This window comes from Bombina bombina, chromosome 6 (genome assembly GCF_027579735.1).
Source record: "Bombina bombina isolate aBomBom1 chromosome 6, aBomBom1.pri, whole genome shotgun sequence".
In the NCBI taxonomy this organism is placed as follows: domain Eukaryota; kingdom Metazoa; phylum Chordata; class Amphibia; order Anura; family Bombinatoridae; genus Bombina; species Bombina bombina.
The window spans coordinates 1,069,177,803-1,069,201,038 of NC_069504.1; the positions used below are offsets into that span (position 1 = coordinate 1,069,177,803).

At 38.1% G+C, this 23,236-nt stretch overlaps 1 protein-coding gene and 1 long non-coding RNA gene across 3 annotated transcripts in view; one reads left to right on the forward strand and one right to left on the reverse strand.

Annotated features, from left to right (window-relative positions):
- LOC128664187 (uncharacterized) overlaps window positions 1-23,236 on the forward strand; it is a 100,781-nt gene that overhangs the window by 43,193 nt on the left and 34,352 nt on the right. The window lies entirely within an intron of this gene.
- Window positions 1-23,236, reverse strand: part of LOC128664186 (aldo-keto reductase family 1 member C1) — a 105,032-nt gene that overhangs the window by 29,344 nt on the left and 52,452 nt on the right. The window contains exons 3-6 of the mRNA XM_053718950.1: window positions 12,527-12,643; window positions 11,317-11,397; window positions 4,658-4,780; window positions 3,229-3,338 (exon numbers count right to left, since the gene is read on the reverse strand). Of these exons, the coding sequence (XP_053574925.1) occupies window positions 3,229-3,338; window positions 4,658-4,780; window positions 11,317-11,397; window positions 12,527-12,643 (431 nt within the window). The remainder of the gene's footprint in view (window positions 1-3,228; window positions 3,339-4,657; window positions 4,781-11,316; window positions 11,398-12,526; window positions 12,644-23,236) is intronic.

The window sequence follows — 23,236 nt, forward strand, 5'->3', positions numbered from 1 at the left end:
CACTATCAATAAATTAATTAAACACAATTGCTACAAATAAATACAATTAAATAAACTATCTAAAGTACAAAAAATAAAAAAGAACTAAGTTACAGAAAATAATAAAATATTTACAAACATAAGAAAAATATTACAACAATTTTAAACTAATTACACCTACTCTAAGCCCCCTAATAAAATAACAAAGCCCCCCAAAATAAAAAATTCCCTACCCTATTCTAAAATACAAATATTACAAGCTCTTTTACCTTACCAGCCCTGAACAGGGCCCTTTGCGGGGCATGCCCCAAGAATTTCAGCTCTTTTGCCTGTAAAAAAAAACATACAATACCCCCCCCCAACATTACAACCCACCACCCACATACCCCTAATCTAACCCAAACCCCCCTTAAATAAACCTAACACTACCCCCCTGATGATCTTCCTACCTTGTCTTCACCATGCCAGGTTCACCGATCCGTCCTGGCTCCAAGATCTTCATCCAACCCAAGCGGGGGCTAGACATCCACTGAAGAAGTCCAGAAGAGGGTCCAAAGTCTTCCTCCTATCCGGCAAGAAGAGGACATCCGGACCGGCAAACATCTTCTCCAAGCGGCATCTTCTATCTTCTTCCATCCGATGACGACCGGCTCCATCTTGAAGACCTCCAGCGCGGATCCATCCTCTTCTTCCGACGACTAGACGACGAATGACGGTTCCTTTAAGGGACGTCATCCAAGATGGCGTCCCTCGAATTCCGATTGGCTGATAGGATTCTATCAGCCAATCGGAATTAAGGTAGGAATTTTCTGATTGGCTGATGGAATCAGCCAATCAGAATATAGTTCAATCCGATTGGCTGATCCAATCAGCCAATCAGATTGAGCTCGCATTCTATTGGCTGATCGGAACAGCCAATAGAATGCGAGCTCAATCTGATTGGCTGATTGGATCAGCCAATCGGATTGAACTATATTCTGATTGGCTGATTCCATCAGCCAATCAGAAAATTCCTACCTTAATTCCGATTGGCTGATAGAATCCTATCAGCCAATCGGAATTCGAGGGACGCCATCTTGGATGATGTCCCTTAAAGGAACCGTCATTCGTCGTCTAGTCGTCGGAAGAAGAGGATGGATCCGCGCTGGAGGTCTTCAAGATGGAGCCGGTCGTCATCGGATGGAAGAAGATAGAAGATGCCGCTTGGAGAAGATGTTTGCCGGTCCGGATGTCCTCTTCTTGCCGGATAGGAGGAAGACTTTGGACCCTCTTCTGGACTTCTTCAGTGGATGTCTAGCCCCCGCTTGGGTTGGATGAAGATCTTGGAGCCAGGACGGATCGGTGAACCTGGCATGGTGAAGACAAGGTAGGAAGATCTTCAGGGGATTAGTGTTAGGTTTATTTAAGGGGGGTTTGGGTTAGATTAGGGGTATGTGGGTGGTGGGTTGTAATGTTGGGGGGGGGGTATTGTATGTTTTTTTTTACAGGCAAAAGAGCTGAAATTCTTGGGGCATGCCCCGCAAAGGGCCCTGTTCAGGGCTGGTAAGGTAAAAGAGCTTGTAATATTTGTATTTTAGAATAGGGTAGGGAATTTTTTATTTTGGGGGGCTTTGTTATTTTATTAGGGGGCTTAGAGTAGGTGTAATTAGTTTAAAATTGTTGTAATATTTTTCTTATGTTTGTAAATATTTTATTATTTTCTGTAACTTAGTTCTTTTTTATTTTTTGTACTTTAGATAGTTTATTTAATTGTATTTATTTGTAGCAATTGTGTTTAATTAATTTATTGATAGTGTAGTGTTAGGTTAATTGTAGGTAATTGTAGGTAGTTTATTTAATTATTTTATTGATAGGGTAGTGTTAGGTTTAATTATATCTTAGGTTAGGATTTATTTTACAGGTAAATTTGTTATTATTTTAACTAGGTAACTATTAAATAGTTCTTAACTATTTAATAGCTATTGTACCTGGTTAAAATAATTACAAAGTTGCCTGTAAAATAAATATTAATCCTAAAATAGCTATAATATAATTATAATTTATATTGTAGCTATATTAGGATTTATTTTACAGGTAAGTATTTAGCTTTAAATAGGAATCATTTATTTAATAAGAGTTAATTTATTTCGTTAGATAAAAATTATATTTAACTTAGGGGGGTGTTAGTGTTAGGGTTAGACTTAGCTTTAGGGGTTAATACATTTATTAGAATAGCGGTGAGCTCCGGTCGGCAGATTAGGGGTTAATAATTGAAGGTAGGTGTCGGCGATGTTAGGGAGGGCAGATTAGGGGTTAATACTATTTATGATAGGGTTAGTGAGGCGGATTAGGGGTTAATAACTTTATTATAGTAGCGCTCAGGTCCGCTCGGCAGATTAGGGGTTAATAAGTGTAGGCAGGTGTCGGCGACGTTGTGGGGGGCAGATTAGGGGTTAATAAATATAACATAGGGGTCGGCGATGTTAGGGCAGCAGATTAGGGGTACATAGGGATAACGTAGGTGGCGGCGGTTTACGGAGCGGCAGATTAGGGGTTAAAAGTGTAATGCAGGGGTCAGCGATAGCGGGGGCGGCAGATTAGGGGTTAATAAGTGTAAGGTTAGGGGTGTTTAGACTCGGGGTACATGTTAGAGTGTTAGGTGCAGACGTAGGAAGTGTTTCCCCATAGGAAACAATGGGGCTGCGTTAAGAGCTGAACGCTGCTTTTTTGCAGGTGTTAGGTTTTTTTTCAGCTCAAACTGCCCCATTGTTTCCTATGGGAGAATCGTGCACGAGCACGTTTTTGATGCCGGCCGCGTCCGTAAGCAACTCTGGTATCGAGAGTTGCATTTGCGGTAAATATGCTCTACGCTCCTTTTTTGGAGCCTAACGCAGCATTTGTTTGAACTCTCGATACCAGAGTTAAATTTATGGTGCGGCCAGAAAAAAACCCGCGGAGCGTTAACAGCCCTTTTACCGCCGAACTCCAAATCTAGGCCTTAAAATGATTAATGTCCCTTTAAGCAAGTAGGTTATACTAAAATTTATATCTAGAGGAAGCCACAAACTTTGCTAATTGATTAAGATTAGTTTGTGGGCAGAACATTTAACTTCTGCATAGAGGTCTCAGGTGTTTGAGTTATGCATTATGCCTTGGAAAAAAAGGAAAAATACAGTCACAGCAGGAAGTGTAACAACATGCAAAATTATAATTTAAAGTCTATCTTTATTTGCAGTTGGACATGAGGCAAACGATTAATAAATTACTTACCAATCTCTATGTCTGTTTGACCCCACAACACTGTACCCAGTCATCAATATGTCTTTACTCTTGCAGTACTCCATCAACTTTTTCTGAGTTAGGTACGGATGACATTCCACCTACAAAATTCCAGAATTGCAAAACATTAGACACCTGCATTTTTTTTTATATAGGTAAAAAAACAACAAATTTATCAATTAACATTGCATTCATCTGAAAATGATATATGGCTGGTCTGTTTAACAAAAGAAAAAAAATAAATAAATGCATGAGACAAAAAATTCATGCAGTTACAATGTTAGTCTAAAAATGAGAGAGGATTTTCTGCAGGCGAGCCAAAAGTTCAAATTTACACTATTCAATAATTATTTAGCAATGTCCTTTTGAGTTTATCAATTTCCATGCTAGCCACAGCTTCAATGTTGTTCTTGGTCAGTCCTAAACCAACAAAACAAAAAATAAATAAAGATGATTGATAGGTAGATAGATAGATATATGATCTTTTTTCTGATGCTGACTTGTAGCAGTACCACTAAATATTTATTTAACTTTATGGAAGTTTAAGCTGCTGTCCAGCTGCTCCTCTGATGCCCTGAAGAAGTTTCCCATTATAATTACAGGGAATAAATTAATTTTCATTAACAAACAAATTCCTAGCAACCCCCCTATTGAAAATGGGGAAAAACAAATGATTTGCCCAATACAATTTTTTTCTCTATGTCTGAGTTTAAAAATTCTATATAAGAGCATCAACCCAAATAATCTGCACCCCCATGATAATCAATTAAAAAAATGTTTTTCTTTATCCACAATGTGATAAATTGTATTTCTGCATCTGTGTTTAATTCTTGTTTTTTTAATTAGTTTATCTCAAATATAAATAAAACAGTAATACATAAAAAAAATAATCATCCTCAAAATAATAACAATAATAATAATAATAATAATAATAATAATAATAATAATAAAAGACTGCAGATTATTTCACCTATTTTTTATCAAACTGTGAAGTCGATCACAATCAATTTGATAAACATATCAATTTTTTTTAACAGAAATACACCATTAAAGTCTTAGGGGATTTTTGTAGATAAATCAGTAAATTTGTTTTTATTAAAGGTTTGTGCTCAACTATTTTATTGAAAAAGAATTATACACGTTTACAATAACAAAAAGAAAAAAATGGTGTATTATAGCTGTAAATTGTAATTCATTCAATTATCTTACAGTATTATTGTTTTTTGTCTTCATTACAAGTAAATTAGTTGTCTTTTTAGCCTTCTTGACTTAAGAACAGTTATGTTGCATTGATTACCATGAGTTATATACACATGAATTGCATAAAACAGAACAGTATGAATAGCAATATCCCTCAGCCAAACAAAAATAATAAATATATATATTTTAAAATTAAAACTCAAATATGTGTGGCAGTTACCTGGTTACAAACTGGCTTGTACTTCAGACCTGGTTTGTTAAGGATCATCTCAAGCTGTTTCTCGTTAAAGTTGGAGACCCCAATTGATCGAACCAGTCCCTTATCTTTACATTTCTCTATGGCCTAAAATAAAATTTCCCATAAATCATCATATGTACAAAAGTGCAATGACATAGCCAATTTTCTATATGAAAAGGTATTTGGCTGCAAAGAGCTACATTGTATATATGTGGAAAGAAAGTTCAAATAGGCTGAAAATCTGCCTCAGGTGCTTGATTGTAGAGGATCACAGGATGATATGCATGGAAGGAAAAGGACACATAGGGGCCAATTTATCCTATGTCATAGAACTACAGAAAAAATATACAAATTATCAAAAATTAAAAAATTAAACCTAATCCCTATGAAAATTAAAAAGCTCCCCCCCAAATAAAAACACCCACTAATTGAATGCTAAACTACCAATAGCCCTTAAAAGGGCTTTTTGTAGGGCATTGTAAGTCCTCCCTAACAGTAAAACCCACCACCCACCAAACCCCCCCCAAAATAAATAAACCTAACACTAAAAAAACTAAAGTATCCATTGCCCTGAAAAGGGGCATTCAGCTCTTTTGCTGCCCATTCCTAATCTAAAAAAAAAAAAAAAAATTTTTTTTTTAACCTAGTCTAAGTCTAACCTCCAAAAATTAAAAAAATAAACCTAAATTTAAATTAAGCTAACGTTACAAAAAATAAAAAAGCTAAGATTACAAAAAATAAAAAAGGCTAACATTACAGAACATAAAAAACAAATTGCAGAAGTTTTAAAAAAAAGATACCTAATCCCTATGAAAATAAAAAGCCCCCCAAAATAAAAACACCCCCTACTCTAAGAATAAACTACCAGTAGCCCTTAAAATGACTTTTTGCAGGGCATTGCCCCAAGATAAACAGCTCTTTTACATTAAAAATACACAAAGTCCCCCCTAACCGTAAAACCCCCCACACACCAAACCCCCCAAAATAAAAAATCTTACACTAAAAAACCTAAACTACCCATTACCCTGAAAAGGGCATTTGTTGGGCATTGCCCTTGAAAGGGCATTTAGCTGTTTTATAAAATGCCCACCCTAATCTAAATTAAAAAAACAATTTTTAAAAAAAAACCTAAGTCTAACCCCCAGGTTGGTACTCACCATTCCTGAAGTCTGGCAGAGAATGGTCTGTCCCATGCGGTGAAGTCTTCTTCCAAGTGGTGACCTCTTTCTTCTTCCAGGAACATCTGGCACGGAGCGGAGGGCGGAGCTGAAGACCGGTGACCCTGGAACTGAAGATTGGTGACCGCGGAGCCATGTATCGTGGAGGATCCTCTTCGTATGATCGCCGCCGTACACTGGATAGTGAATTCAAGGTACGCGATTAAAAAAGGCGTCCCTTGAATTCCTATTGGCTGTTTTGATTCTTCAAATTCAAATCAACCAATAGGATGAGAGGTACTCAAATCCTATTGGCTGTTCAAACCAGCCAATAGGATGAGAGCTACTGAAATTGGCTGATTTAAATAGCCAATAGAATTTCAGTAGCTCTCATCCTATTGGCTGATTTGAACAGCCAATACGATTTGAGTAGCTCTCATCCTATTGGCTGATTTGAATTTGAAGAATCAAATCAGTCAATAAGAATTCAAGGGACGCCATCTTTAATTGCGTACCTTGAATTCACTATTCAGTGTACGTCAGCGATCGGAAGTAGAGGATCCTCCACTCTCCATGGCTCCATGGTAACCGGTCTTCAGTTCCAGGGTCGCAGGTCTTCAGTTCCAGGGTTGCCGGTCTTCAGCTCCGCGGTCATCGGTCTTCAGCTCTGCAGTCATCGGTCTTCAGCTCCGCCCTCCGCTCCACGCCGGATTGTTCCTGGAAGAAGAAAGAAGAGGTCGCTGCTTGGAAGAAGACTTCACCGCATGGGACAGGACCTTCTCCGCTGGACTTCAGGAACGGTGAGTAGCAACCTAGGGGTTAGACTTAGGTTTCTTTTAATATTTTTTTTTTAATTTAGATTAGGGTGGGCATTTTGTAAAAGAGCTAAATGCCCTTTTAAGGGCAATGTCCAACAAATGCCGTTTTCAGGGCAATGGGTAGTTTAGGTTTTTTAGTGTTAGGTTTTTTATTTTGGGGAGTTTGGTGGGTAGGGGGTTTTACTGTTTTTTTATTTTTAATGTAAAAGAGATGTTTATCTTCGGGTAATGCCCTGCAAAAAACCCTTTTAAGGGCTACTGGTAGTTTATTCTTAGATTAGGGGGTGTTTTTATTTTGAGGGGGCTTTTTTATTTTCATAGGGATTAGGTTTAATTTTGTTAGCTTTAGTAATTTGTTTTTTTATGTTCTGTAATGTTAGCCTTTTTTAATTTTTTGTAATTTTAGCTTTTTTTTTATATTTTGCAACTAGTATTTTTTAGTTTAGGTAATTTGTGTTAATTTAGGGGGTGTTAGGTTAGGTGGCTTAGTAATTTAATTAGTTATCTGCGTTGTGGGTTTTGGCAGTTTAAGGGGTTAATTAGGTTAATTGCGATGTGGGGGGTTTACGGTTTAGGGGTTAATAAGGTAATTAGGTTTATTGCGATGTGGGTGGTTGATGGTTAAGGGATTAAGGGCTTAATTACTTTATTATTTTGTGATGTGTGGGTTTGCAGGGTGTATGTGTTAATACTTCGTGTGGGAGGTTCGGGTGTTTTTTTGTTATACTTAGTGCAGGTGTTTTTTTGTTTTTTTTAATGCTCCGTTTGCCTTCGCTGCATCCCGGTGGATTCCGAAAAATGGCAGGGTGGCAATTCTTTTGGCTGCACGCACAGCCAACATTCTGTTGGCTGCCTTGCGCTGCCAATATTCCATTGAGGATGCGTGCGCAACTGCCGACAGCGACAGACATTACAAACGTAATTATAGTTTAGACAAGGACAGAAAAACATACTGTATTAGTCAGATACTAAATGGGCATAATACAAACTGGCAAAAGCAAATAGCCAAACAGCTTTACAATTTGCAATCAATCCGGAAGCCCTTAAGCTCTGACCATGAGGTAATACAAATGTCCGTATATGTCCACAAAAATCCAACACACGTTTCACTGGTCTGATGCCACCTTTTTCAAGGATATCAAGCACCTGAGGCAGATTTTCTGCCAATTTGAACTTTATTTCCACATATCCTTGCTTATTTACACTTTTGTTATTTTGTATTATATGTATTTATTTGAGTGCTAGCAGTTTTTTTAGTAATCACCTAATGGTATCCATTGTTGAAGGAGCAGCAATGCACTACTGGGAGCTAGTAGAACACATCAGTAATCCAATGACAAGAGGCATATATGGGCAGCCACAACTCAACAGCTAGCTGCAAGTAGTCCATTGCTGCTCCTGAGTCTACCTAGGTTTGCTTTTCAATAAAAGATAGAAAGAGAGCAAAGCAAATTAGATTAGAGAAGTAAATTAGAAAGTGTAAAATTGCATGCTGTGAGGCCTATTTATCAAAGGTCTGTCGGACCTGATCCGACAGTGCGGATCAGGTCCGACAGACCTCGCTGAATGCGGAGGGCAATACGCTCTCCGTATTCAGCATTGCACTAGCAGCTCTTGTGAGCTGCTGGTGCAACGCCGCCCCCTGCAGATTCGCGGCCAATCAGCCGCCAGCAAGGGGGTGTCAATCATACTCGATCTGGTTGAATTGTGGTGATCTCTGTCCGCTTGCTCAGAGCAGGCAGACAGGGTTATGGAGCAGCGGTCTTTAGACCGCTGCTTCACAACTGGTGTTTCTGGCGAGCCTGCAGGCTCGCCAGAAACACGGGCTCTCAAGCTCCAATTGGATCTTGATAAATGGGTCTCTGTATCTGAAGTATAAACGAAAAATGTTAAATTCCATGTCCCTTTAAGTGTAAGCTCCTGTCCAGCTGTTCTTCTGCTGCCCTGAAGATGTTCCTTATAGGAAAAATAGTTAATGAGTTTCTATAAACAAATGAATGTTGTCAAAACTTTGCTGAACTGAGCAACCCCATGAACTAATTTTGGTGGAAACAAAATAAATTGTTTTCCTTTATGAATGATTCATCCAAAACAATTATTTTCTATGAAATTGTAATTTATATGTTTAATTGCCTAGGGGTTGACTTTTAAATATTTTAATCTCCAAAAACAAAAAGTAATTTGAACACATTTCTTGTGTTGATATTTTTAATTTTCATTTCCTGACATTTTTCTCTGTCCTTGTCTTTGGTAGAACAAACAAATGGGGCAGCCCTTCGGCATGATAGATGTTGACACTTTTGATAACTGGTGGGTCCTACTATAATGATGGGAGGTGTTAAGAACCCTCTATTTCAGACAATGAACAGGATTCTGAAATAATGTTGATATACATATGATATTAATAACTGCAAAATTTGAAACTAAGAGTAAGGAGTCAATCAGAATCTATCAGTTGAGGCTTTTCAGATTTTTTTGGGCTACTTTTTGATTTAACATAATTAGAGTGTTTTTGACTATTTCCTGCACTCATGATCATGTTTTTGGAAGCTCCCTAAAACGGTCCCTTTAACTTTTGTTTCCAGCGAGCCTGAAGGCTCCCGCGGAAACTGCTGCATTCGCAGCATAGTAAATCTGCCCCATGGTATCTATTCATCATTAACACTCTATTCATCGCTATTGTATAGGTAGTCTTCAGAGGACAGGACACGACACACATTTGCTTATGTATAGGATCATATAATATGTATATGCATTGAGTGTCCTGTACAGCTATGGGAATCTGCAGAAAAGGTCACACTGGGACCCCAAAATCTTCAAAATTCAAGTAATGTTATGAATGTCACTAACAATACAGGCACCTTATAACCAAGCTTTTAAACAGGATTGCACAATTGTGACTTCAACTCAAAACCATCCACACCACTGTTTAATCACCTGAATGCCATTTGTATCTTGTCATGATGGGCACGCTGACACAATTGTCAGTCTCTATATTGTTACTTTTAATATTTGACAAGTATTGTTTTTTTACAACATTTGTGTTTATTATTTGAAAAGGCATAATTTTCGCTTTGGCCTGATATTAAAACAAGATGGAAGCTACTGGTTTCTATTAGGAGCACTTATGATATCTTCTGATCCTGGATTTCAACAGTACTGAAACTAGCTCCCAGCATTCAAAGTCTAAACACGTTCACATTATGTTTTAAAGTGTTTGCACCTACTTTATTGATCTGCTAATTGAGATTAAGGGGTAGATTTCATACTCCGGGCTATAGCAAATCATGTCCACCCTGCATCGTTAAATGCCGACAGCATACACTGTCGGCATTTAACATTGCACAAGCAGTTCTAGTGAACTGTTTGTGCAATGCCGCCCCCTGCAGATTCAAGGTTAATGGTCCACTAGCAGGGGGCGTCAACCTGATCGTATACGATTCGGTGGATTGCTGTCCGCTGCCTCAGAGGAGTTAAGCAGCAGTGGTCTTAAAGTGTCATAAAACAGGTTGAGATCTGTGCATATCCTAAAAGGGCTAATTAAGTAAAAATAGTTTGCATAAAAAAAATGTTTAAAAATTGATGGGAAGTATTTTAAAATAGTTTTCAAAAATAAGACAAAATATTTAACATAGCCATGCTGTCTGAACACTGTGCTCCACCCCTCGTATCAGTGTTTAGACACAGGCATTGTATTTAAACCGAGTTCACAGCTTCTAGGTATGCTCCAGCAGATAATCCCTATTCATTTGTGTATTTTACCAAAACAACTATGGATATAGCTAGAGCCAGAAAAGGAATTGTGTGGGGGGAGTTAGAGCTGTACAATTCAGAAACTTAAAAGAAAGGGTTAATGGTGAGGCACTGCAATATAAATTTGCAGGTAAAGTAATTAATGTACATATTATTATATTTTGTCTCTATCTCAACTTGTTTTATGTCCCTTTAAGACCGTTGCTTTAACTACTGTTTCCGGCGAGCCTGCAGGCTCACGCAGAAACAGATGTATTTGGCCCTATTCGGGCCATGATAAATCAGCCCCCAAGCTTTTGTAAACGTGTCTGGACTAAGCGTAGATGAAGGTGCATCTACTATAAAAAAAGAGGTGAGATCTCTTTTGTACATCTTCTAGGCAGATAGCATGTTGCAAGGAAGAGGGTTCATACTTTACTTGTCAAATATTAAAAGGGACAACTGAACAATCGTGCCCAGTATGACAAGATACAAATGGCATTCAGATGCCTAAGCAGTGGTGAGTATGGATTCAGAATGTGAAAGTTAATTTCACACGTTATTGAGTATTTCCCTTCCACAGTGAATAAAGGGTTAATTCAAAAGCACTTTAAACTTACAAGGTGTTAAAGGGCTATTGTATCTGTCAGTTTTGGGTGACCTCCCTGTTTCTATCCCGAAAATTAATGGTGTTGGGCTTTTAACACACTGTTTCATTTTGCATTGTGATCTCTCAAACAATTTGATGACCAATTCAGGCAGAAAGCAAAAAAAAAAACATTTTGGTAGCAAATCACTGATGGATTGGGATCAACACCTAGGTTTGTTAGTGGATCTGTGCACATCTGCTGCGCTAAAATTAGTAACTGTCTACAATTTAATAATTACTCTAAAACTGTATGGAATGTGAATAAAAATGGTTAATGCAACTTACTTCCCAAACAGCACACAGGTCAGCATTTAAGTCAAGAATAATTTTGCCATTTTCATCCCTTGGGAAAAAACTTCCTCCAGACTAAAAAAAAAACAAAACACTTGGTAAAAATTGGCATATCAGAATCAACAGGCTTGGGAATCAATGTGAATTGAACTTCAAACATGTCAGATGAAAAGTCTTTCCCACTCACCCAAAACAATTCTTTTTAATCTAAAAAACAAGATTGCTCACAGGAATTTGGGCAACTCGTTAAATTTTCAGTCAACTGCTTTGTCAAAGTTAAATCTACAACTATAGGATAATACAATATTTTGGAAAAGCAAGGCTTCTATCCCACCCAAGGACTGAGTACAAATTTGGATGTTCAAGTTACTTTAAAGGGATATGAAACCCACATTTTTTCATGATTCAGATTATTATTATTATTATTATTATTATTATTATCAGGTATTTGTAGAGCGCCAACAGATTCTGCAGCGCTGATGATTCAGATAGAGAATAACATTTTAAATAATATTCCAATTCACTTCTTTTATTTAATTTGGTTTATTCTTCAGATATCTTTTGTTGAAGAAGTAGCAATGCACATGGATGAGCCAATCACACGAGGCATCTATGTGCAGCCACCAATCAGCAGTAATCAGAAGTAAATTGGAAAGTTGTTTAGACATTGGCCCCTATTTATGAAATGTCTTGCGGACCTGATCCGACAGTGCAGATCAGGTCCGCAAGACATCGCTGAATGCGGAGAGCAATACGCTCTCCGTATTCAGCATTGCACCACCAGCTCACAAGAGCTGCTGGTGCAACGCCGCCCCCTGCAGACTCGCGGCCAATGGGCCGCCAGCAGGGGGGTGTCAATCAACCCGATCGTACACGATCGGGTTGATTTCTGACTATTCCTGTCCGCCTGCTCAGAGCAGGTGGACAGCGTTATCGGAGCTTGATAGATAGGCCCCATTGCATTTTCTTTCTAAATCATGAAAGCAAAAATTTGTTTTTCATGTCCCTTTAAGGACTTGGAGCAAAAAAAGATTTCTCAGGGTGGAGCATGGATATATGTGTTATAAGGTACAACTAATTGTATATGTGCCACACACTGTTTGACAGACGGACATACAGACAGACCAATAGAGTGCAGGGATTGAAGTCCAAGGTGATCTCAGCTATCTGATCCAAAAATATGGGAAGTTACATTGAGATTTACCTTGAAAGAAAAAGGCCAGTGGATGATAAAAAGATCCATGTAGCTCAGCTGGAGTGTCTTCAGGGATTGTCTTACGTTTTTTTCAACTAGTTCAGGTACATGAAAGGAGCTCCACAACTGAACAAAAAAATATTAAGAGTGAAATCAAGTTTAAAATATTTACCAGGATGCTCACATTGAAACTCAGCATTAAAGGGACAGTGTACACTCATGTTCATATAACTGCATGTAATAGACACTACTATAAAGAATACGATGCTCAGATACTGATATAAAAATCCAGTATAAAACAGTTTAAAAACTTACTTAGAAGCTGTCAGTTTAGCTCTGTTGAAAAGGTAGCTGGAACACCCACTGCAAGTGGGAAATAAGACACTCCCCCCCCCCTTCTTTTGCATATGAAAAGACCCTTTACACAAACAAGACCAAGCTAGAGTAGAGGTATCTGACAGTATTCTTCTAAATCTTTGGGGCTTGGTTAGGAGTCTGAAAATCAGAGCAATGTTATTTAAAAGTAAGCAAAACTATACATTTTAAAAACAAACAACTTTATAGGCTATATAAATAGATCATCTACAAAACATTTATGCAAAGAAAAAAATGAGTGTATAATGTCCCTTTACGCACAATAAGGAACAGTAAACGCCTTGGGCTAGATTACAGGTGGAGCACTATCATAAGCGCGAGGAGTGTAACTATTGTGAGATTATGGTGTTCTTTACGCTAAAATCCATATTACAAGTGGTGCGCTGTTCAAATTACCGCAAATTTGTTTGTGCGAACTTGCAGTGATTTACGTTCCCCATATTTTCTATGGGTAGCGTTGAATGGTAATATGAAAGGTTGTGTAAAGAGTTTGTCCGGAGCAAACAGTTGCACTAGACTATACTATGAACCCCTAAACCTCCACAACACAAACTATCTTTATACACTATTAACCCCTAAACCATCAAATCCCCCCCACCGCAAAGTAAGCTTCTACACTATAAACCCTTAAACCACCACCCCACCACATTGCAAACTATCTATTTACACTATTAACCCCTAAACTGCCAGCTTCCCAATGCAAAAAAACTAAATTTATGCTTACCTGATAAATTTCTTTCTTTCCGGATATGGTGAGTCCATGGCTTGAGTAATTACTGTTGAGAATATCACTCCTGGCCAGCAGGAGGAGGCAAAGAGCACCACAGTTAAACTGCTAAACATCACTCCCTTACCCACAACCCCTAGTCATTCGACTGAAGGCAAATGGAGAAAAAGGAGTAACACAAGGTGTAGAGGTGCCTGAGGTTATAGTCAAAAGAACAACTGTCTTAAAATAAAGAGTTGGGCCGTGGACTCACCATATCCAGAAATAAATAAATTAGGTAAGCATAAATTTTGCTTTTCTTTCCTAAGATATGGTGAGTCCACGGCTTGAGTAATTATTGTTGGGAACCAATACCCAGGCTAGAGGACACAGATAAATAGGGAGGGACAAGACAGACAGTCCTAAACAGAAGGCACCACCCCTTGAAGAACCTTTATCCCAAAAGAAGCCTCAGCCGAGGCCAAAATATCAAATTTGGAAAATTTGGAAAAAGTATGTAGAGAAATCCAAGTTGCAGCCTTATAAATTTGTTCTACAGAAGCTTCATTTTTGAAAGCCCAAGAAGAGGAAACAGCTCTCGTGGAATGAGACGTAATTCTCTCAGGAGGCTGCTGTTCAGCAGTCCCATAAACCAAACTAATTATACTTCGTAACCAAAAAGAAAGAGTAGTAGCAGTTGCTTTCTAACCTTTACGTTTCCCTGAGAAATAAAGAGGGCAGAGGACTGGCGAAAATCCTTAGTCGCCTGTAAGTAGAATTTAAGAGCACGTACAACATCAAAATTGTGTAACAAATGTTCTTTGGAAGAAGAAGGATTAGGACACAGAGAGGGAACAACAATTTCCTGATTGATATTTCTATCAGGAACAATCTTACGGCTAGATTTGGAGTTTTGTCGGTAACGACCCGAAAAACTAACGCCCGCGTTTTACTGGCCGCACCATAAAAATAACTCTGGTATCGAGAGTCCACATAAAGGCTGCGTTAGGCTCCAAAAAAGGAGCGTAGAGCATTTTTAACGCAGCTTCAACTCTCGATACCAGAGTTGCTTACGGACGCGGCCAGCCTCAAAAACGTGCTCGTGCACGATTCTCCCATAGGAAACAATGGGGCTGTTTGAGCTGAAAAAAAACCTAACACCTGCAAAAAAGCAGCGTTCAGCTCCTAACGCAGCCCCATTGTTTGCTATGCGGTAACCCTTCCGACGTCTGCACTTAACACTCTAATATGTACCCCGAGTCTAAACACCCTAACCTTACACTTATTAACCCCTAATCTGCCGCCCCCGCTATCGCTGACCCCTGCATATTATTATTAACCCCTAATCTGCCGCTCCGTAAACCGCCGCTACTTACATTATCCCTATGTACCCCTAATCTGCTGCCCTAACATCGCCGACCCCTATATTATATTTATTAACCCCTAATCTGCCCCCCACAACGTCGCCTCCACCTGCCCACACTTATTAACCCCTAATCTGCCGACCGGACCGCACCGCTATCATTATAAAGTTATTAACCCCTAATCCGCCTCACTAACCCTATCATAAATAGTATTAACCCCTAATCTGCCCTCCCTAACATTGCCGACACCTAACTTCAATTATTAACCCCTAATCTGCCGACCGAATCTCGCCGCTATTCTAATAAATGTATTAACCCCTAAAGCTAAGTCTAACCCTAATACTAACACCCCCCTAAATTAAATATAATTTAAATCTAACGAAATTAATTAACTCTTATTAAATAAATTATTCCTATTTAAAGCTAAATACTTACCTGTAAAATAAATCCTAATATAGCTACAATATAAATTATATTTATATTATAGCTATTTTAGGATATATATTTATTTTACAGGTAACTTTGTATTTATTTTAACCAGGTACAATAGCTATTAAATAGTTAAGAACTATTTAATAGCTAAAATAGTTAAAATAATTACAAATTTACCTGTAAAAGAAATCCTAACCTAAGTTACAAATAAACCTAACACTAGACTATCAATAAATTAATTAAATAAACTACCTACAATTACCTACAATTAACCTAACACTACACTATCAATAAATTAATTAAATACAATTGCTACAAAGAAATACAAATAAATAAACTAGCTAAAGTACAAAAAATAAAAAAGAACTAAGTTACAAAAAATAAAAAAAATATCTACAAACAAAGCTCGCATTCTATTGGCTGATTGGAACAGCAAATAGAATGCGAGCTCAATCTGATTGGATCAGCCAATCGGATTGAACTTGATTCTGATTGGCTGATTCCATCAGCCAATCAGAATATTCCTACCTTAATTCCGATTGGCTGATAGAATCCTATCAGCCAATCGGAATTTGAGGGACGCCATCTTGGATGACGTCCCTTAAAGGAACCGTCATTCTGCAGTTGGACGTCGCCGGAAGAAGATGGGTCCGCGGTGGAGGTCTTCAGGATGGAGCTGGTCGTCATCGGATGAAGATAGAAGATGCCGCTTGGATCAAGATGGTTGCCGGTCCGGATCGCCTCTTCTTCCCGGATAGGATGAAGACTTTGGAGCCTCTTCTGGACCTCTTCAGGCACCGGATGATGGATCGCCAACCCCCGCTTGGGTTGGATGAAAATTTTGGAGCCAGGACGGATCGGTGATACCTGGTGAGGTGAAGACAAGGTAGGATGATCTTCAGGGGCGTAGTGTTAGGTTTATTTAAGGGGGGTTTGGGTTAGATTAGGGGTATGTGGGTGGTGGGATGTAATGTTAGGGGGGGTATTGTATGTTTTTTTTTTACAGGCAAAAGAGCTGAACTTCTTGGGGCATGCCCCACAAAGGGCCCTGTTCAGGGCTGGTAAGGTAAAAGAGCTTTTAACTTTAGTAATTTAGAATAGGGTAGGGCATTTTTTATTTTGGGGGGCTTTGTTGTTTTATTAGGGGGCTTAGAGTAGGTGTAATTAGTTTAAAATTGTTGTAATATTTTTCTTATGTTTGTAGATATTTTTTTATTTTTTGTACATTAGCTAGTTTATTTAATTGTATTTCTTTGTAGCAATTGTATTTAATTAATTTATTGATAGTGTAGTGTTAGGTTAATTGTAGGTAATTGTAGGTAGTTTATTTAATTAATTTATTGATAGTCTAGTGTTAGGTTTATTTGTAACTTAGGTTAGGATTTCTTTTACAGGTAAATTTGTAATTATTTTAACTATTTTAGCTATTAAATAGTTCTTAACTATTTAATAGCTATTGTACCTGGTTAAAATAAATACAAAGTTACCTGTAAAATAAATATAAATCCTAAAATAGCTATAATATAAATATAATTTATATTGTAGCTATATTAGGATTTATTTTACAGGTAAGTATTTAGCTTTAAATAGGAATAATTTATTTAATAAGAGTTAATTTGATCGGACTTCCGTTTGTGGGAGGTGCTTGAAGGGACGCATGCAACTGGCGTCCTGTGCGAACCATCGGCGCACAGGCACCCCTACGCTGTTCCACGGCCGTTGTGGTGTATACGCTCTGGCCAACAGACTTGGCCCGGACTGGAGGGGATTCACCTCAAGACGTGGTGCGTTATCTGGATAGCGGGAAGTCGGAAAGGAGCCGAGAGACTCGCTGGCCTGAGTCACAGTCGGTGCGAGCAGACCCATTAAAAGCGCTGAGTTTACGCTGACGATCTCCCAGGACCCCGGGTCTAAAGAAAAAACAGGTGGGCTGCTATAACCCCATTCGATAAATTCACAGACCTGGGATAGGAGACAAAGACAGAAAAGAGCCTACACTATCTTTCACTCCACGGATCTAACGGAGCTACTGAAGGAGCCTCTAACGGAGCTTATGCTCAGATGGCACATGCAAAGTCTGGCTAAAGATACACTTATACCTCCCAGAACCCCGGGGTCAAGTGAAGCTTGCAAAGGATAACACCGCACAGCTACTCCGGTCTATACCATTTTACATCTGGCCTGTGACACGTGTGCTTGCCCCGGGATAGGAGGCGAGAGGAAGCCCGACAACCGTCGGTGTCCACAGGTGGCTACACAGTAGCAAAAGAAAAGTATCGCAGGACTAGTGGAAAAGAAAGAAGGATTCAAAAGATAAGTTATGACTTTATTTTCTATGACTTTTTCTTTTTTTACTCTCTCTGCACTATAAGTTCTCCTGCATAAACTGTATCTTATCCTCTTAATTGCTGAAATATTGAAGCACTGAGCTGCTGAATAAGTGAGGTACTAAGAAGGCCTTGCTGGGAACCTGGGAAACCTGGCATTAATAGGGCAGGGAGGGCATGTATTACCCCTCAGTGATCTGGCTTGATTAAAGAAATGAACAACCACCAGAAAAACAACTGACGCTTGTACTGGTTGCTGGGAAGTCCCAGTTAAAGGATTTCTGCCGTTTTTCTTACTTGAACGGGATACACTTGAACTCTCAAAATCGATAACAGTTATATATAGCTGTTTTAGTCTTCTGGAACAGCAATATTTAAGATTACAGTGCTGATTTAAAAGCTTGTTTAATGTTGATTAAGCTAAATGTTGTTCAGCTGCAAATCAGTGTTAAGGGTAGCTGAAGTGCAGTAGGAGACTTGCTCTATTTTATATGTTGTTTGCATTTATACATCAAAATTTCTAGGGTAAACACTGATATATTTATATGTAAGCAGGGGCAGAGGTATTTTAAATGGCTCAGACACTTAGCTATGAAATGCCATAAGATCATTCAGATAATTTTAATTTTTATGATTCCTCTGTAATGCACTTTGGTGGTTTACAAACATATCTGCTTAAATAACTGTAGATTCTCTGTATGAAATTAGGTTAAAAATAACAATTCAAGGAGAAACTGATTTACAACATGTGAAGGCGAAGACTGATTTGGTTATGTGATATAGGGTAATGTAAAGTCTCCAGGTGAGACTCCTAGTTGCTAGGATAATCACTGTCTGGGTTTTTTACAAGGTGAAAAACATATTTGAGATATATGAATATTTGGGGGGCATACTATCACACACTTTCCAGTACACTGTATTTCTAACCACTAAAGAGGTATCACTGATCCTACATAGTTCGGCAAGATTTTCAGGATTGGCCGAATACACACTCACACGAGACATAAAAAGTAATATCACACATTGTTTTTCGGTGTTTTTTGAGATCTGCCAAGGTCTGGCAGTTTACTTTTTAGAAGATAGTGGATAATCACCTGTTACACTCTTAAAGATTCACTTAAGTACACGCTGTTACTACAGCCTTTATCCTTTTCTCTCACACTAATCTCTCTTTTATGGACAAATTCCTAGGAATTAGTAGAACTGATATAGGCACAATGCCACCCAAAATAAAAGATAGGAAACCCAGGTCAAGTATAGGAAGCTTAGAATCAGCTACAATAGATATCACACCAGTCTCCAACACTATCATAGACACTAACATCCTAGTAAAACAAATTTCTGATCTTTTCTTACCACAATTTGGAGAAGTTAAGACAGAATTAATGACTTTGACAAACGAACTTAAACAAATTTCAAGCAGATTAGGGGAAATAGAGAACAGGATCTCTGATATAGAGGACCGACAACACACCCAACAGACCCTTGTAGATACACATACTAAGAATATTGACACACTGCAAGCACGACTGGACGACCTAGAAGATAGGTCGCGTAGAAACAACTTGAGAATAGTGGATCTCCCTGAGACTGCAGAATTCGTTGATCTAATGACCTTTATGAAAACTACATTACCAGAACTATTAGGTATGCCACTAGATAATACAGAGATAGCAGTTGAGAGGGTACACAGACTGGGAGCAAAGAAAGACGACACCTCTAAATATAAAAGACCAGTCCTGGCAAAGCTCCTAAATTTTCAGGATAAACAGAGAATCTTAGCATACTATAGGAAAAAAAGCATAGTAGAGGTCAATAAAGAACGTATATACTTATTTCAAGATTTTTCTGTGGAAACATTAAATAGAAGGAGACTGATGGCCCCCTGGTGCACGCAACTGATTAATGCAGGTCATAAAGCTACCATGATCTACCCGGCAAAAATCAAAATTTTTACTGACAACAATATTTATACATTAACTACAGTGGAGGAGGTTAAACATTTTTTAGAAAAATAAGAAAAGTCAGAATTAACTATGAGAATAGTTGTGTTCTCTTTTTTGTACATTGGTTGGCCTGCTTGGTACCGACATGTTCTACTGTTTGTCTGTTCTTTCTTTTTTTTCCCTTTTTTTTTTTTTTTTTTTCTTTCTTTTTCTCTCTTCCGGCCCTCTACCTCCTCTCCACTCTGGGTAACCCCCCCTCTCTTTGGATGGGGCTATAAAAACTCACATTAATAGAAATGAAAAAATTACTTAACTTACTATCTTGGAATGTGGGGGGGTTCTCCTCCCCTGCCAAAAGAAAAAAAATATTACAACATCTGAAAAGTTACAAACCAGATATTGCTTTCCTGCAGGAAACACATTTGAGTATGCAGGAAATAGAGAAACTAAGAATGGGTTGGATTGGGGATGTGTATGCGACTCCGGCAGTTAAAAGAAAGAGAGGAGTGGCATGTATTTTCAGCAAGGATTTAGAGTTTCAGCTAATCCCGCAACAGAGAGATGTGGAGGGAAGGTATATCATTTTAGAAATAGAGATTAATAAATGGCGCTATACACTATGCAATCTCTATGCACCAAATGAATGCCGACCAGATTTCTGGGATAAACTTTATGCAAAATTAATCAAATCAGTGGACTCCCAAGTAATTATTGGTGGAGATTTCAATAGTGTGTGTGTCCCCCAGCTGGACAGACTAAGGTCAAGTGGCTCTTATAGGTCTAAGAAGGAGGCCAGGGTCTTGAAATCCTTTATGAAAGGTCTTGGGCTCAGGGATATCTGGAGAATACAACATCCGGATAAGAAAATGTTTACATGCGAGTCCAAGACCTTCCATACATTTTCAAGGATTGATATGTTTCTGGCCTCTGAAAAACTCCTACAATTGGAAATTAAGACAGATATTAAAAGTATAGTCTTATCAGATCATGCTATTATCTCTTTGTCTGTCCAGATGGGGAATAACAGAGAAAATCTATGCAGCAAATTTTTTTTCCCTTCATTTCTGTACTCTAACATTTATTTTAGGAACTGGCTCACTCAAAAGTGGAGGGACTATGCTTTACTAAATAAAGACTATCTTGTTAAGACTGAAATATATTGGGAAGCTGCGAAGGCTTTTCTTAGGGGTGAGATAAAGGCCTTTATGGTCAAAAGGAAAAGAAAGATAAAAGTTAGAGATTTTCAATTAACGAATACCTTGAAAAACAAATTTAGAAAATATATTGACAATCCGAGTAGAGAGAACTGGATCATTTATCAGGAGGCAAAGAAAGAAAGAGAGATATTTTTAATACAAAATCAGCTACAAACAGAACTCAAAAACAAAGCCATATTTGATACATTCTCCCCAAAAACGGCAAAAATGCTTGCGACCATTTCAAAAAGCAAAAGGAAAAATAATTATATTGGCTCAATATTATCTGACGGCCAAAAATACAACACTCCAAAGGACATTAACAGACAATTTTACTTATTCTTCCAAAAACTGTACGCTTCTACTGAAGCTAACCAGGAGACGAAAAATAGGTTCTGGAATAGCATTAAGACGCCAAAAATCTCAGCAGCACAGCTGGATACAATAAATAAGGAGATCACAATGGGGGAGGTTTCAAAAGCTATTATAGAATTAACGTTAGGGAAGGCCCCAGGCCCTGACCAACTTCCCAGTGAATTTTATAAAATACTCGCAGAAGAGATTGCTCCTACATTGACTAAACTGTTTAATAACTACTTTCTATTGCATGTCAAACCCTCACAAACCTTTACAGCGTCTAATATTACTCTCATTTTAAAGAAGGATAAGGATCCTAACTCACTTGATGCATATAGACCAATCTCCCTCCTCAATAACGATTATAAAATACTAGCAAATATATTAGCGTCCCGTCTCAAAAAGATCATAGGTGATGTCATTCACCCAGATCAAACTGGTTTTTTACCGGGGAGAACAGCACAAAAAAATATAAGAAAGGCTATGATGCTGATTGAATATGTATTAGAATCCCATAGGACAGGGTCAGATACAAAGCAAGATTTTGCCCTTCTGACAGTTGATGCGGAAAAAGCTTTTGACTCTGTCCTATGGGATCACTTATTCACAACGCTAACTAATTTTGGTTTTTCAGGGCACTTTTTTACATATATTTCTTTAATATATCAGAATCCCATTTCTTGTCTTAGCGTAAATAATATTCTATCCCCCCCTATAACTTTATCGAAAGGAACGAGACAGGGCTGCCCCCTTTCTCCCTTGTTATTCGACCTGGCCATAGAACCCTTAGCTATAAAGAGCAGAGAAATATTAGAGGGCATTAAAATAAAACAACATAAGATGGTACTATCCCTCTATGCGGATGATATCCTATTCTATATAAGGAACTCGGCCAAAAATATTCCAATCTTAGTGGATCTACTAGCGGAATTTAGCAATTTCACTGGCTATAGAGTAAATATAGCCAAATCAGAGATTTTGTGGATAATTAAGAATAGAAATAGCCTCTTGGAAAATCCCTTTAAATTAACCGACCATTCTATCAAATATTTAGGAATTAATATCTCTAGAAATCCACAGGAATGGTATGGTATAAATTTTACTCCTATTTGGAGGAAGTGTCTCTTTGAGATGCAGAAATGGAGTAGGTTACCACTTTCTCTATCAGCGAGGATTGCGCTAATTAAAATGCGAACTCTTCCAAAAGTCTTATTTGTTATCCAGAATGTCCCTGTATTTATACGGAAGATGGATATTAAAAAATTCAATACAGGCTGCTCCCACTTTCTATGGGCTTCTAAAAAACCACGGATTGCATTAGCTAGACTAATGCATCCAAAAGAAATGGGTGGTTTTGCCTTCCCGAATCTGGTAAAATACAATTTGGCTTGTCTTGCCAGAATAGCGCTGGACTGGTTAACTGAAGCAAATTACGTTACCAGCTTAGAGATTGAGGAGAAGATAGTATCCCCTTATTCATTGAAAGCAATACTACATATATCTCACTATTCAACGGTTCAAAATTCTATATTAAAATTCACAATCAACAATGTAATTCTAGCCTGGCTTAAAATCTGCAAACACTTAGAGATAAGGCACACTCTATCTAAATACCTACCTATTAGAGGAAAACCGGATTTTGAAAGCGGATGTTCAACCCCTGCCTTTGTGAAATGGTCAGCAAATAATTTGATTTTCTTACGGCAGCTGATAGATCCACTCTCTAATCATATGAAATCATTTGAAACTCTGACTAGAGAATTTAACTTAGATAGGAAATCATTTTTTGCCTATCTCCAAATAAGGCATTTTTTCTATAAGCAAGGGAGTCCGGAGAGGGATATATGGTCATTAGGCTCACTAGATGCCGTCATAAACCGGTTTTCCACTGGAAATCATTCTATTTCCTACATTTATCGATTGCTTGTATCTAAAGATGCAGAGGCAAGAATAAATAGTCTTTTAGGTTTATGGAGACAAGATTTTCCTGAAATAGATAGAGAATATTTTCAAGAG